Here is a 16170-nt window from a genome sequence, read left to right on the forward strand (position 1 = left end):
TTGTTAGCAACATAAACGATACCCATATATAGAAAATGCGATTATCCACTTGTTTATATCATTTTTCTATTTTCATAAATAGGATCAATAACGGGTTACTTTGATAAATTTGTAAGAATTGATTGAAAATTCAAAATAACTCATTAATTGTCCACTCATCATTGATCTCCTTCTTTGATTTTCTTCATATTCACCATTCTTTTTGCCCTGTATTTGTCAGGGTGATGAAATTTCATGGGTCTTAGGAGGCAAGTTCAGTGCACGCGACACCACGCGCCCGGTCAAGTAATGCAGAAATTTAATATACTGGTTCATGCATAAGAATGCACATAACTCACTGTATGTCCCTGGAAGCTCTTGATAGGTTTATCCACATGAAGTTTACACACGTGAATACACTGGTCCGTTGAACAACTGGCGAATGAAGTATTCGTTTGCCAATCAACGTCCAATGCAGGCGCACAATGGAAACTGAACTGTTGAGTGCATTGCCCACTAGCAGCGTCCCAAATAATCGTTGTCCTGTCAACACCAGCGCTAAGAATGTAATTCCCACGTTTGTTCCATTTCAGGGCGAATATGGGACCCTTGTGCTGTCCTAATGTAGAGGATAATCTGCCGTCTGTCGTCCAGATTCTTGCATAACCGTCATAACTACCTGTTGCCAACAAGGTACCATCGCACTGAAAGTGAAACCGGCATCATCAATGAAGAAATTATCATGTAGCGGAGTTATATATGATGGATTCAGAATTTTCATACAGACAATTTTTTAAATATGTCTACGACTAATGAGTTTACAGAAAAATGTCATGACCTTTTTTATAATCGATGAAATTTATGACAAACGACATTTCCTTATCTTTCGAGAATATCTTCAAAAAAGTCTGCAACGTCATTTATGTACCATTTTCTTTCATTTCAAAAGAGAACTAATGGAAGGGAACCCACTAAGGGAAGCATACCGGTCGTCAGTGACATATTTAAAACATTTAGATAGATACATTATACATTCGAACTGTCGAAGAGGCAAAAATAAAGTGTAAAATAAACAAAGTAACAGACGTTTTACATTTTTTCAAATACATTTTTCTACGTTTGCTTTAACCCTAGACTGGTCGCCATGCGAGGGAATTGCCGCAGCACGTCGTTTTATTCACCTTGAATATAAGCCAAGGATATACTGAAGCATATATGACCAATTACGAGTTAAATCGACAGCTTGCCGATCAATTCCCTACTTTTGCTTTTGTCGAATTGAAGCATTGAAATCGGTTGTTTAGATTTTCTAATTTTGCTTGGTAATAATGTAGAATGATCTAAAACACAAAAATAGGAATTTTGAAGACTATGTGTTTATGTGCGTCTGTCCACCTGGTAGCCGAATATTAAAAAATCAAAGAATTAAAGGACAAAAATCATTCCAAAAAAATTCAACTTTTTTCAGATTATAGGTATTAATGAGGAATAAATCTGTGTTCATTTTCAGCCCAATCGATCCGGCCGTTTTGGAAAAATCGGCACTTGTTTCTAAATCGTTTTTCGCAAATATTTTGAGAACTGTCCAACCAATTTTATTTTTTTTTAAATATTCTTCCCGATGTCTGCTATCGCAATGAATAAAAATATATATGCCAATTTGTACCTAGTGTTTAAAATATTTCCAATTTTTGGTTTTTGCTCAAAATTGTTCTTTACACATCAACAAAAGAAAAAATGTATTAATTTGAAGTTTGCTATGAAGTGGCCTCCTCGAACTGTAATATTACGTGCTGAACATGAACGGAATCGGATAGTTAGTCCTGGAGATAATCAACTTTGTATGTAAATTCATCTCATTGGATATCATGACAAATGCTGAAACAATTTTTTTATCGCATAAGAATTTATATAACAACCGAAATGGAATCATTCAGAAGCTTTCCATCAACTTATTGATGACAAAAAAAGACAAACACAGTTCTAAGTAGAACGAAGATGTTACCTGCTTGTCTTTTTTTTTAAGGAAAACTGCGATCTTTCAAATTGTCATCCTAGTAATTGAACAACATCTGAGATGATTCTGCTCCAGATTCAGTTAAACTTGAATTATACGGAAACGCATTGTAAACACGTAATTAGAACAACAAATTCAAATCTCATCGGTCCTCCACGGAAATTTTAACATGGCTTGTCATGAGGTTCTTCAACATCCGATTCGCACATAGAAGAATTATCATTAGGTGTGTAACTTAATCTTTCCGTTTTTTTCATTAAGTACGGTCTTATTTAAAATTTAAATATTTACGCGTTCATTTGCGATTTTCTAGAGTAAACCTTACTGTTTTTAATACGCTATTTGTCATGCCTAGAAGAGCTGTCTAACGCGGCCAACGTATGAACACGTGTCTTTTATTGCTCGCCAAGGGCCAGAAGAAAATTTTTTTGTCAAAAATTGTGACAGGGGCTGAAAAAAATATTTTTTTTGCTAATCCCAAACGAAAAAAGTCAAGGGTGGATCCTGAACAACCATCGGCATCCACTCCCCAACAAAAAGTTCACATAAAGAAGGTTATCCTCTGCATCTGGTCAGATATGAAGGGTGCTCTATTACGGACTTTGGAAACGGGTCAGACAGTTACTGCAGAACGCTACAGTCGACAATTGAACAAATTGAACGAGGTACTTGATGAGAAGAGGCCATTTACTGGGCAAGGGAGCCGGAACTTCATGTTGCTCCATGATAACGCTCGACGTCATGTTGCTCGCGCGACACAGAAAACGATTTTAAGCTTGGGCTGGGAGATTGTCCCGCACGCGGCTTATTCAACGGACTTCGCCCCTTCCGATTACCATCTGTTCCGGTCCATGCAGCACCCCTTGGAGGTAAAGCGCTTCCAAATTCTGGACGATATACGAAAATTCGTCAATAACTTCATCGCTTCAAAGCCTGCAATTTTTTTCGCGATGTCATTCGTATGTTGCCCGATCTAGTACTTATATATTCTATAATGTTACATATTTTTTTATAAAAAAACGGAAAGATTATGTTATACACCTAATATAATGTCTACAAAAATCGAAATTTCGTATCTCCAGTTTCTACCTTCATCGAATTAAACTTACATTCCAGTCAAGAGAAGTAACATCCTTATTGCTAGGTACTTCTGTGCCACCTCTCTGAATGCAATGACGAAGAACCAATTGGTTCGGAGCCTGGGAATTATCCGACATATCCCAAATACGTGCTGTGCTGTCACCTGAACCAGAGGCTAATAGGTCAGTCGTTGGATTCCAGGCGCAGATGAAGACTTCTGACTCGTGTCCACGTAATTTTGTAGCTTTGCTCGCTGGAATTTCCACTGCACTCGGAGTACTACCAGCCCCCACACCCTCACGTTGTTCATCAACTTCCATCTCTGCACAATCACCACCTCGCTCTGCCCCAGCTACGTTGTCATTCGAAGCAACAACTAAAAAAGACAATTTTAATATTCTATGTAGACCTAAATAATGGGAGGAAAGTAATGTGCAGCTTTTTTTTTATCTTGAATGCAACAAATCTGTCAATGGCTGTTACAATGCAATCTCGACTAAATTATATAATCATAATAATTCCTTTTGTAATGTTCTCCTAGAACATTATATTTCTTTTCATTTTCTTTTTATAATCTTAGTCAATATACATGATTGTTTTAATCGTTAGGCAACCATCATTGAAATAATTCCTAAAACCCAAAATATTGATCTGTGGACTAAATTCCAATTAATTTCGATAAGTGAGTTTTCACAATATCTACATTTAAATTTCAAAAAAAAAAATTCATTCGATTTATTAGAGTATAATCCACGAAAAACTTCATCACAAATAGACAGAGACATACAGACGCGCAAGTATTGAAATGTATATTTTCATTGCAAGACCGGAATAGTATATTTCCGAACTGTTACGACGAGATTTTTCACTCGTGTGGAGTTTTCAGGTAAGAATTAACAAGGCTTTGGCGAGGCTAAATGGCTCACGCCACAAACAGGCCTGACCTCATTGTTCAATCCAGGGTCAAATGAGGATGATTGATGAGGCTCCATTTTAGCCTAGTACAACACTCCACTATTGAGGATGAGTACGTCACGGCTTATCTGATACGCAGCCAATCCTTGGGAGTGAAATTTATTGTCGATTCATATCCTTGATTGTTACATTACACAGTCCTACAGAAATCCGGCTTTTTAGAACAGTGATAAGACTGTCACCACTGGAAAGATTTTTGCACGCCGATTTCAAATCCACCGGCCAAATCTCATAAAATGATCTAGTTTCTGAAGAAAAATTGTTAAGATCGTCAAAATGGCCCAAAATCATCTTGTTGAAAATTCAAGAACTAACGCCTGTATCTACTGAGCTAAAAAAACAACGAAAAGACCGGAAATTATAGTTCTAGATGGAGTAAGGTAGTTTTAATCAAAAGCAGGAGATTATTAATAAGAAAGTCCACATTTTTCAATAAAATTACATTTATTTTTCGAAAGAATATCATAGCAGTAATAGTCTGAAGTTGCATCATCATGTGGGATTTCAACCGCCAGATTTAAGGGTTAAAATGCTCCAGACGATTTTGCACACTGGGAGACTGCAAAATGCATGAAATATTTCTATTGGACAAATTTCGGGAGTAAGATTTATGAGTGAAACATATTTGAATCCAGAAAAACAGTATAAATTACCAGATCTCATGGAGTGTCTTTACTTCAACTTATTAAATCCCCATTTTTATCGATTTATTCTCATTGCAGTACCTCCATAAACCGTTCTGCCAAAGGTTTGGCTGATTTTCGACGAAAAAAATCAGAAATCTCTTTTCTTGAAGCGTTAGATTTGGTACCATGCTCTTAAAGGCACTTTAATCAAAAAATAAAATGGACAAAAAATGACCCTTCAATCTGGCGGCTATAATATTACGACTATGATATTCTTTCGAAAAATAAATGCAATTTTATTGAAAAAATACGAAATTTAATATGGATAATTTTCTGGTTTTGATTAAAACCAGCTCACACCATCTAGAACTATAATTTGTGGTCTTTACGGTGCTTTTTTAGCTCAATAGATACAGGCGTTATTTTTTAATAACATAAAAAAAGGCGATTTTAGGCCATATTGAGTACTTCAATTTTTTTTTGTAGAAACTAGGTCATTTTATGAGATTTAACGGGTAGATTTGAACTCAGCGTGCAAAATTTTTTCGAGTGGTGGCAGTCTCATCCCTATACCATAAAAGCCGGAGCTTTGTAATAGCGTTTTTCTTACACCACTTACTGCGACAGTAAGCTCGTTGCGTTTCTCAGCAATCAAAATAGTATATTATGTCATCAGGCGATAAAAGTATTATTTGACGAAATGTGACTTTATATTCCGAGTCGAAGGTGAGGGATATAATTACATGAGTCGAATTAATAATTTTGATACAAGTGAGGTGGAATTTTCACGAGTGTGAAAATTACCGTCTCACATGTGTCGAACGATATTTCTTGACAGTGATGTTACGTTCAGTGAGTGACCGAACTGTACCTTTTTCGTTTACAAGTAAATGAAAAGACTTTTATGCCACTCATGCCTGAAACCGGCTGGATTACACACTCGACGCTTCGCGTCTCGTGTCTAATTCAGCCGGTTTCAGGCTTCGTGACATAAAATTTTGTTCAGTACTTGTTGGGAAATTTCGTCCTTAACGTGTGTGGTTACATCACTCGCCTTCGGCTCATGCTGTAAACCCCACACACGTTAAAGACGAAATTGCCCCACACGTGCTGAAATATACTATTTCATCATACTGTTCGTGAAATGTCGTTTTACGCAGACTGCATGTCCGTCAAATTCCATTTACGGACATTGTGAAGAAAGATTATGTTCGTCACAAGGCCGAAATAGTATTTTTCCGGTCTGTTGCGATGGGGTTTTTTACTCGTGTGGTGTTGGTCTCCGAGCCGTAGGCGAGGACTGGCCAACCACACGAGTAAAAAAAACCCCATCGCAACAGCCCAGGAACAATATTTTTCTGTAGTGATTTTCAAGTTTTTGAGTTTGGGAAGTATGTAATAACAATTCCCAGACGAGAAATCGTGAGAAGCAGTACAGAAATAGTATTTTTCCGGCCTGTTGCGATGGGGTTTTTCACTCGTGTGGCATTGGCCTCCGAGCCGTAAGCGAGGACTGGCCAACCACACGAGTAAAAAAACCCCATCGCAACAGCCCAGGAACAATATTTTTCTGTAGTGATTTTCAAGTTTTCGAGTTTGGGAAGTATGTAATACCAATTCCCAGACGAGAAATCGTGAGAAGCAGTACAGAAAAATCATATTTCACTCGACACAATAAAGTTGGATCCCCCTGGCTGTCACTTTGCGCCCCTTCTCAAAATTTCAAAAACAAATTTCAAAATTTTTCTCCATGTGGGAGAAGACAGAAAATAAACGACTTGTGTAGGTGTCAAACCGAGCAGTATACTTCTGTAACATCAGATTAGATATTTATGATACCATTGGTTGGGATATAACGTTTACCGATGATTATTCATTAACAAATCATAATTATCATGATTAATTATATTGAATTAGAAGTCTGCAGGATTCATTTTCTCATATCCAATACAAAAATCTTGTAGTCATACTCATTTTGATAGAAATGTGAATTCCAAGATATGTTCATCTTAACCTGGGTTGGGTCGTTCGTTGAAAATTGGGGTTTTCGATGGTACATAGTAGAATATTGGTAATTTACCTCTCAATGGTAAAAAAAGATGAATAACTGGTAGAAAATCACTCAACCCGACTATCAGTGCAGTAACTCCCGTGGTTGAATTTCCAACGGTTATACCTTACGAGGGTCAAAGGTCACGAGGGTCATACCTGGCAAGCGTCAAACGTTATGAATCCTCGCAAAGGCCATGCAAAGACCATACCTCGCAAAGACCATGGCTCGCGAGGATCAAATATCGACAGGATCATGCCTCACGAGGGTTAAATGTCGCAACGGTCATACCGCACACTAGGCCAGCATTGCAAGGTGCAAACGTCGCGAGGGTTATACCTCGTGAGAATCATGTCTCCCGTTAGACCCTCGACGATTTTCCTTGCTGCCCCTTTTGTTTGACCCTTATAATTGTTGACCGGTTGCGATTGTTCCTCATAATCGTTGGAACCTTATGATTGTCCTTTCTACTCCCCGGTTACCGCTTGTTATCGTTTGATTTTTAAGATTGTCCTGCCTACCTCTGTTGTTTGACCCTCGCAAGATAGGACCCTTGCAAGGTTTAATCCTCGTGAGGCATGCCCATTGCGATGTTTGACCCTTGCAAGACTCGCACATTACACGCGCGCTCCGCCCTGTCAACGGGGTTGTTCGCGCGTCAGAACAACTATGTTGTTCTCAATCGCGCGCACAAGCGGTCAAAAAAATCTAAAACCTCCTTGGTAAATTACTTGTTGGTTTACGTATAGAAAACTTGTTAAAAAAAATGGTGGTGTTTTACTTGTCCAACCCTGATCTTAACTAGACGAGCATATGGTCGTTTACCTTATCTCCAGCCGGAGCCGAAATGATTCAAAGATGACAAAGATAATGGAATTGTGGAACAAATTCTTTATGCAATGAAATGCAACTTTTGTCCTATTCAAAGACCAATTTAATGTTTATAAAATGAATCAGACCTTGTTAAACTTGAGCCTCCCAAATTTGAGCTGTTACTTATGCCCGTTCGTCCGATGACTGAAATTTAACAACTCATATTGATTTGAAACTCAACTGTTGGCCCTAACAGACTCCCGAAAAAAATAGTAACGTGGTAAAAGTAAGTGGCACAAGTCTATTGGTCTCTCTCTAGACATTTTATGTAAGCTTTGAGTAGACATACACCTCATATATACATTGCAAAATATCTCATCGGATCTAAATTCCTCTCAAATACATCTAAAACATAGTTCACAAAAAAAAATCATGAAATATATTTCCGAAATTCAGAGGAAAATTTCTCGAATGAGAAATTCTTACATACAAGGCCTTTATATACAAAAGCAGTTGACTTTATTTTCCTGGTTGCTGAAGGAGGTTCGATGAAGATAATTCTTCATTAACCAGGGTGTTCCAGGATTATTAATAATAACTAACTGAATGTGAAACAATTGAAAAATAAAATAAAACGTGGGTATTTACCTTCTTCACCATTTGTATCTTGAACATCAGTCTTCACCTGTTGTTTAGCCTGATTCTGTTGATTCTGCCTCGATGCCACAACGTCGGGCATAACTGCATCGATGAGGGACAGAGATTCAACCATTCTCTGCTCACTACCATCTTCGCCGATAGATATCTCAGCCTCTGTGTACTGCAGACCTTTTTGTATTACCGAAAGAAGAGCGGCAGGTGGCACGAGAGCACCATTTATATTACTCTGAGATATGTGCGATTCTATGCCAAATGTGTAGGCCGAATGTTGAAACCCTAAACAAATAAAATGAATCAAAATTCCACCAATCAATTCCAACAAATCATGGTAATTTCCAGACGCATTTCTCGAAAGTATTTTTAAAGGTACGAACGATACATCTTCCATAAGTGTTCCTCAATCTCCACGTTATTTAAAAAATCTCATTAATCTTGAAGAGAAATCAACTTCTCTTGGTGCTACTTTACATTAACCCTCGATCGGCCGCGTCATGGCACGAGCGCCGTTCTGTCTCCATTTTTATTTTTTACGCTGAAACGTTGTTGAGAAAAAATCTGAAAAAATTGGAATTCCTACTTTCCACCATGTCAAACATTTAAACAATTTTTGTTCTGTGCATCTTTGCACCGATCAAAAATTAAAATTCCTTAAAAATTCGACTCAGTCAAAATCTCTGTGTTTAACACAGAGATTTTGACTGAGTCGAATTTTTGAATAATGTTCTCACTTTTCTCGTTTTATACTGATATTAGTTGTCAGTTGGAAGTTTAAAGTTAATCGTTTAATCATAGATACATCATTTTTTTGAACTTTTTTTTTCTCAATATAGTAAAATACACAGAACGGCGCAGCGCTCATCACGCGACCAGATACGTTTGGTGGAGAGGGGCGACCACTCGAGGGTTAATATATTGACGGAATTTTATGCATAAAGATGAATTATAAAAAAGAATGGAGTTCCTTATTTTTCTCTGTACTATTCAAAAATTAATCATTCGATTGTTTCATAAAAAACAGTTCTGCTCATTTTATTAAGATTCAGGAAATAATATGAATGGAATTGATCTCTAAAATGAATTGTTATAGGAAAAGGAAGTGTAGGGGACTACTCCGAATAATTAGCCAATGATAAGCATTGTGCGCGAAAGAGTATTTTCGATTTTTAACGTCTTTTCACTCTCTACTATCTTCAGGATCGTGAAACGGCTGCTATACTTATTTTCCTGAACTAATGAAAAAACTTAAATCGATAGATTATCAATTAGTCAGTTGATAGCTTTTTTGTTAGAAATTAACGGTTTATCCAACAATCAATTGCCACTAGAGCCTTTTCATTAAAATTCTTAAGTGCAGCAGAGAACGGCCTTTTTTAAACAGAAATTTTTTAGGTGAAACATGAAATAATTTAATCTAATTGATATTACACTATAATTGGAAATAATCTGAGGTTATGTCGATATCCAACAATCAATTGTCACTAGAGCCTTTTCATTAAAATTCTTAAGTGCAGCAGAGAACGGCCTTTTTTAAACAGAATTTTTTTAGGTGAAACATAAAATAATTTAATCTAATTGATGTTACACTATAATTGGAAATAGTCTGAGGTTATGTCGACAGTCCTGATTACTCACCCGACTCTTGCAAATACCGATACACCAAGAAATTGACTTCGTCGCTCGAGAAACTCATCATTCCGGTCGACAACGTTGCTAACACACCATATTTTATAATAATTCCTCGGCCTGATCAGGCAGATTTTATCATAAATGTCGGAGCAACAGACGCTATGATATGCCCTTGGAGAATAGCGGGAAGGAGACCAAACGGAATTAAAGGCGCAGCGCCGCGGCGGCGGGGAGGGGAAGAGAGAGAGAAAAAGTTGGCAATTTAAATCCGTTCTATTAGCCCCCTCGTACAGATTTTCCAAATATTCTATTTTTTCCTAATTGAAGATGTTCTGAAAAAAATTTCTAGCTGACAAAAAACATCTGATGATTATTACTTTTTAAAAAAATAAAAAATTTTCTAGCTGAGAAAAACCATTTGATAATTATTACTTTTTTAAAAAGTAAAAGCAGGGATCGGATCTTTACGACACTCAAATGCAGTTTACATTTGCACCTGGAGAGGCCTACGCAACAATCATGAAGGGGGGGACCCGTTCGTACTTCCACAACTGTACAATCGTCAAAATAAGTTCTGGGAGTAACTAGACGTTTTCTGGTAAGGTTGGGTTGCATGGGAGAATGGGATCCAATAGGATCGAAATGAACGACTCAACACTCAACCCAACCTCTAGTAACTAGAGACGTTTTCTGGTAAGGTTGGGTTGCATGGGAGAGTGGGATCGAAATGCACGACCCAACCTAACCTCTAGCCACAAACGTCTAGTTACTCCCAGAACTAAATTTGACGACTTGTACTACACATCCGCGGCTATCCACAGATTTGTGAAAAATGTGAGGGAACAACTGTACACCACATCTGTGCACGGTCATTGCAGTCGGTCAAACAGTGTCGGTAGAGTAGAAATTGCATTCGTTTCATTTGCACTCGATATTAATTATGGATGGCGCCATGTGTCTCACTATAGCGCAAATGATCGTCGCGTCCGCGATTCTATCGAGTGTCCACTGTTAATTACACGCATATATATCCCAAGTAGACTCTTTTGAATTAACACTGCGTAGCCCAATCTCATTTGAATTGAGACATCAATCTAATATCATTGAATGGTTTAATAAAATTGAAAATGCAAATAAACTCGCTGCGAACTTGTATAATTTTGTTTTGAATTGAAAACCCGAGTTGTAGACCCGAGTTTGTAGCAGCGATGTCAGACAACATATGAATGTTTTTTTGGGCTCAAATGAAAGCGCGGGTCAAGAAATGGCGTGCTAGGGCCTCTAAACATGACAAATGTCTCTAAAGATGATGTCTGCTTTCAATTGAAAAGCAGAGTTGTGACAACATTGTCTAGGAGGGCAATGGGGTCTAGGAGTCTCCCCTGGTTCAAAACCATCTTTTTGTCATTCCGGCCGTGAGGCAGCGCTTCACGTGTCTTCTGGATATCCGACTTCACGTGCTCAACTAAGGGTGAGTTTTTACAATTGATTAATTTTAAAAATTGTTCATTAGGAAAATTATGTGAATTGGGTTTTTTTACATTTTTAAAATTAATGGTTACTTCCATTGTTTCAAAACGATATTTTTGGGTTCGTAACATACTTTGAAATTTATGAGAAATAGGGTAATTGTAACAAAGACTTTTCTGTACAGGCAAATGTGAGCTAAGGGAAATTCGAAAAATTAAAAACTCTTTCAGTCAATTCTAATTAATCATTAGTTTTCTTATTTTTTTAAAATTAGAATAGACAATATTTCATTGACAATTCATTGTTCAAAAAGGATTTTCACAAAAATTATTCTTGAATTTCAACATATTTGACAAAAATACAAACTTTAAAAACAGTTTTATCTCTTCTATCAAATTTTAATTGATCAACTGTCGTTAATCAGATTCTTACTTGATCTTGTCCTCAATGAAATCTCAAGTATCAACCAAATAAGGTGATTAAAAAAATGAAATGAATTACTTCCATTGTTTCAAATCAATATTTTTGTTTTCGTAAAATATTTTGAAATCTATGAGAGTTAGGGAAATTTTTACCAAGACTTTTCAGTACTGGACAACGTGAGCTACGAAAATACGAAAAATTAAAAACTCTTTCAGTCAGTTCTGAGTAATTACTAGTTTTTAAATATTTTCCATTAGAATGCACAATATCGCATGGGGAATTCATTGTTCAAAAAGGATTTTCACGAAATTTATTCTTCAATTTTAAAATATTTGACAAAAAACAAACTTTAAAAATAGATGTATCCCTTCTACCCAATTTTAATTGATCAACTGTTGTTAATAAAATCCCTTCTTCATCTTCTCCTCAATGAAAACTCAATTATCTTCTGAATAGGGTGACAAAAAAATCAAAACAGTTTTATTTCCAAAATACGATTTATTCATTTTTCCAGCTAAACCACAGCGCTTACACATACGCGCATACACACACACTCTATTAATTTTCCTCCTCTCAACCCTCTCCTCAATGTTTTTATCCTTAAACATCACGCGCCTACAATTTCACACGGTGATATAAAAAATCTAATTAATCACTATTTAGTTTTTTTTTTAGACACCGTAATTATAATCGTGAATAAACATATGCCTAGGCTATGATCGTTTTCGATTCTTCATTTTTTCATTTAACGTTATGTCAAAATGTGAATTATCTCGAGTGTCATTCACTGCGAAAAGAAATTCTGGGGAACATTTATCGTAGGGTGACAACGCACACATTTTTTTACACTTTTCCTTCAATTTATTTTTTTTTTGGGCGGGGGGAGGAAGGAAATTTCAACGAGGATCATCCACTCAAATCATTACATGATAAACAAATACATAGTCACTTTTCATATATTGTCCTCACACTACGATCAACCGTCCGAATTAACATTTTTCAATGACAAAATAGCAATTTTTATGGTCAATTACAAGAAAAAATGCTATGTGGGTGCATGGCGTTAACCCTCGATTGGACGCACAATTAAACTTGATTAATTTTTACAATCGAACTATCTAAGAGCCTTTTCGCATGATTCAGCTTAAGAAATTGAGAACGAAAGTGGTAATTCATTAATTAATCAACTAGCAACAATGATCGAATTTCAAGGAAATAAGTAACATTACATTACGTGAAGTACAGGGATTTATTAAACCGACAAAATAAATTATATTCGAGGTACTCGAATTGTGGAGCTCATGGGGAGTGACAGCCATGAGGTGATTGATTTCATCTTTTAATTGTATCTGTAATGCCTCTGGAGGATAATTAAAATTATGTCGAGTGGAGAAATGAAAGGAATTTATTTCTTCTGGGTATTTCCTAAAAATTAATAGAAATAGATCTCATACATTTTCATAATTCACTCGTTTTTGCTCCATTTTTTTCTAAATATCTGGGAATTCAATTGAGATAGCGACGTTTTTCTCGTAGATTTAATTTTTCTGTGCAAAAATTTCTCATTTAAAAAATTGAATTCTCAAAAAAAATTGAGACATTTCAGTTCACCACTCCACAATTTTTCTTACTCTTACCCCAGGCCAGTCACTCCCCCTCACGCTGGTAACAAATATTCATTTTGGTATAAACAAATGTGCAGTGCCCATCTTCATACTTTGGTTCAACATTTTACGATGAAAAATTAAACTCTACGACTGGCATTAAATACCCAAAGAAAAACTCTGCCCTCATTGATAAATGGCACATTACCTTCGATATCAATAATAAGAAGTAAAACATTTGAATGAAAATAAACAATTCATTTCGAGGAATAGTGAACAAAAAAAATTAATTACGACTAATCGTCATGACTTACGAACTAAGACCAAAAAAAAACAATAAATCAAGTAACTATCCTCGTGATAACAATAATTCTATTAACAATTAATCAATAATTGCGGAGAAAATAATATGATTGATACTTTTATTTAATGCTTGTGCATGGTAGATGCGTGTGCTTCGACCCTCGGCTTTGTGTTAGTCAGATTTGCCTGAACTCTTGAATAATTAAAACTACTCGATCAAATCAGTTTTAACGATTGTTCATCGATTACATACTTGTCGTAATATTAGTCATTCTGTAGCATTGCATTACGTTGTAAGTACAATAATCGGTTAATCTGAGACACGTCTTTGGTATTTTATCTCGGAGCCTCAGCATTACATATTTACCAAAAGAAAAGAAAAAAATTATTTCAACATGAAGAAATATTTTAAACAGAAAAAAATTGGTAGAGAAAAAAAATGGCATCAATCTACCGAATGTTGAGTGCACCCTGAATGAATTCACCACGTGGAAATAAAAAATAAAGAGTCTGACTATTTTATTCGTAATTTCGTATTGTTTTTCGTTTGCAGGCCTCAACTTTCGATAGATTTATTTCAGATAAAGTATTATTCTACCATTTTAAACGAAGAAAAAAACATACATCAACTGTACATGAAAAATAAACATAAATATCATCGTGAGGTTGTGTTTTTTCAATGGCGAAAGAAAAGAAAAAAAATATATACTCAATGCATTAAACCCCGAGCACATTTTTGCCACCCTCGTGACTTGTACTGTTACATTACAAATATATATGCGTACATGTACATAGACGATAAAAACGTGTGAAAAAAAAATCCTGTTTTTTTCTCTTCATCTGGTTTTTGAAAAAAAAAATTATGTGTCAGCAATTGGTGACAGGGGAGCAAATGTTGAACGTTTTTTTCCCCTCGACGAATGGGTGAAGAGGCGAAAATGTAAAGCGAGGATCAGGTTGGCATTTTTTAAAAGAAAAATGGAGTAAAAATGTTGTGGGGCTAGTTGACATAAATTTTTTTTCCTTTCTGCACATGCGAGACAAAACGCGAGGCTCGTAAAACGCCCCACGTGCATCCCCTGAACCCCCTTTTTTTTCAATTTTCCAGGTGTGAAGACGGTGAATATCGACGCTGACAGCACTTTCCAACAATTTCTCGGCGATGATTCAACGTGTTCAAGGGGGATTATTTTTTTTAAATGTGAGTGTGTGTGTGGTTCGAGGGACTTTTTGGCGCTATTTTTTGGGGAGGGAGGAGAGGACGTGAGCACCGAGGGAACGTACTGGTGAGTGAAAATAAATGATTTTAACGAAACGTAAACAAATAGGGGTTTGAAATCGGTAGTAATGATCTAGTTCAGAGGTATATCTCACTGATAAACTGATATATTAAAATTTATGAACATGCTCATCAATTAATTGATAATTAACGATTGATTAGAACTGATTAGTAATAATGAATTTCAATCAATTATCAACAAAAATTTGGATATATCACTTCAATGACGAGATATTTCCCCAAAACTAGACGATAATGAGCTCATGCTACCGCACAAATTTCCCAAAGAAAAAAAAAGTAACTAAAAGAAATACTGCAGAAAAAAAAGCGAAAAAAATCAACTCATGTTTGTGGCGCCCCTGAAATTCGATATCAATGAAAAATTGTCGTACAAAATTGATTTTTTGGTTGAAAAATTTACTTTTCAGTCGACAGAAAAACGTACTTGAACGTTTTATCTCTCATACCATTAAGTTATTAATGATAATTAATCGTTGAGTCTGGTGTTACCGCTCGACTCGTTAGCGTTTTACCCCCATATGTACTAGAAATGTTTAGACACATATTTTAATACGCACGGGCACACATATAAATATATACACATAGATTGAAGTTGTTTTGTTTTCAATATTTTTCCTCAACTTTTTGGCGTCGATTTCATCAACAAATTCCATTCTTATAAAAAATCCTCTAGCAAATCCTTTCGTTTTTTTTCAATTAAAAACGACAAAGGGACGAGATAAACTTTCTTTTGTAAAAGTTTCTGACTTCAAAGCTCTCGTGAAAACGATAAAAAAAAGAGTTGCTTGTTAGCTTTGATAAAAAAAATGATCAAAAAAGGATGCTTTCAATTTTCTTTTTTTCCCGTTTCTTTCACGAAAGTACGTGGAGAATAAAGTGGAACATAAAGGATTGTAAGAATTCTGTGTGGAATATTGGTGGAGGGAAGGTGGGGGGTGTTACATTTATACTCGATTTTTTTCATTATATTTTTGATGATGGTATAGTTGCAACAGGCACCGACAAAACACAGAGACTGATCGAGTCGTGACTGAACTGAGACAGACATGGCACGGGGGGGCGAGAACTCCAGTTGATAGTATAACAGTCACAACGTCACAGGCCACCTGCTGGCACACAAACAAACACACAGAACATGTTAGTCACCACCACACAGAATAAAACGAATAAGCTGGCTTTTTTTGCTGGTAGAGTGACGAATCTACCGGTAGTGAGATTTTGGTTGACGACTCTAGCGATCTACC

The 16170-nt window shown here is 36.2% G+C and overlaps 2 protein-coding genes across 7 annotated transcripts in view; both read right to left on the reverse strand.

The window, feature by feature from the left end:
• Window positions 1-338: 338 nt before the first annotated feature.
• On the reverse strand, window positions 339-10006 carry LOC107042885 (F-box-like/WD repeat-containing protein TBL1XR1; the record flags this gene model as incomplete). Its single annotated transcript, XM_015264117.1, is given in 4 exon segments — window positions 339-683; window positions 3106-3452; window positions 8189-8476; window positions 9833-10006. Coding segments are annotated over 4 exon segments (1041 nt in total), but the record flags the coding sequence as incomplete, so codon positions are not given.
• Window positions 10007-12197: 2191 nt separating this feature from the next.
• Window positions 12198-16170, reverse strand: part of LOC107042893 (CUGBP Elav-like family member 2) — a 147614-nt gene continuing 143641 nt past the window's right edge. For 5 of the 6 annotated variants that reach the window (XM_015264137.1, XM_015264133.1, XM_015264134.1 and 2 more), the window contains one exon: window positions 12198-16035. The gene's annotated coding sequence lies outside the window, so the exon portion shown is untranslated. The remainder of the gene's footprint in view (window positions 16036-16170) is intronic. The other variant, XM_015264136.1, reaches the window with a different exon arrangement.

This window comes from Diachasma alloeum, unplaced genomic scaffold, assembly GCF_001412515.2.
Source record: "Diachasma alloeum isolate Michigan unplaced genomic scaffold, Dall2.0 Dall_scaffold_00534, whole genome shotgun sequence".
In the NCBI taxonomy this organism is placed as follows: Eukaryota; Metazoa; Arthropoda; class Insecta; order Hymenoptera; family Braconidae; genus Diachasma; species Diachasma alloeum.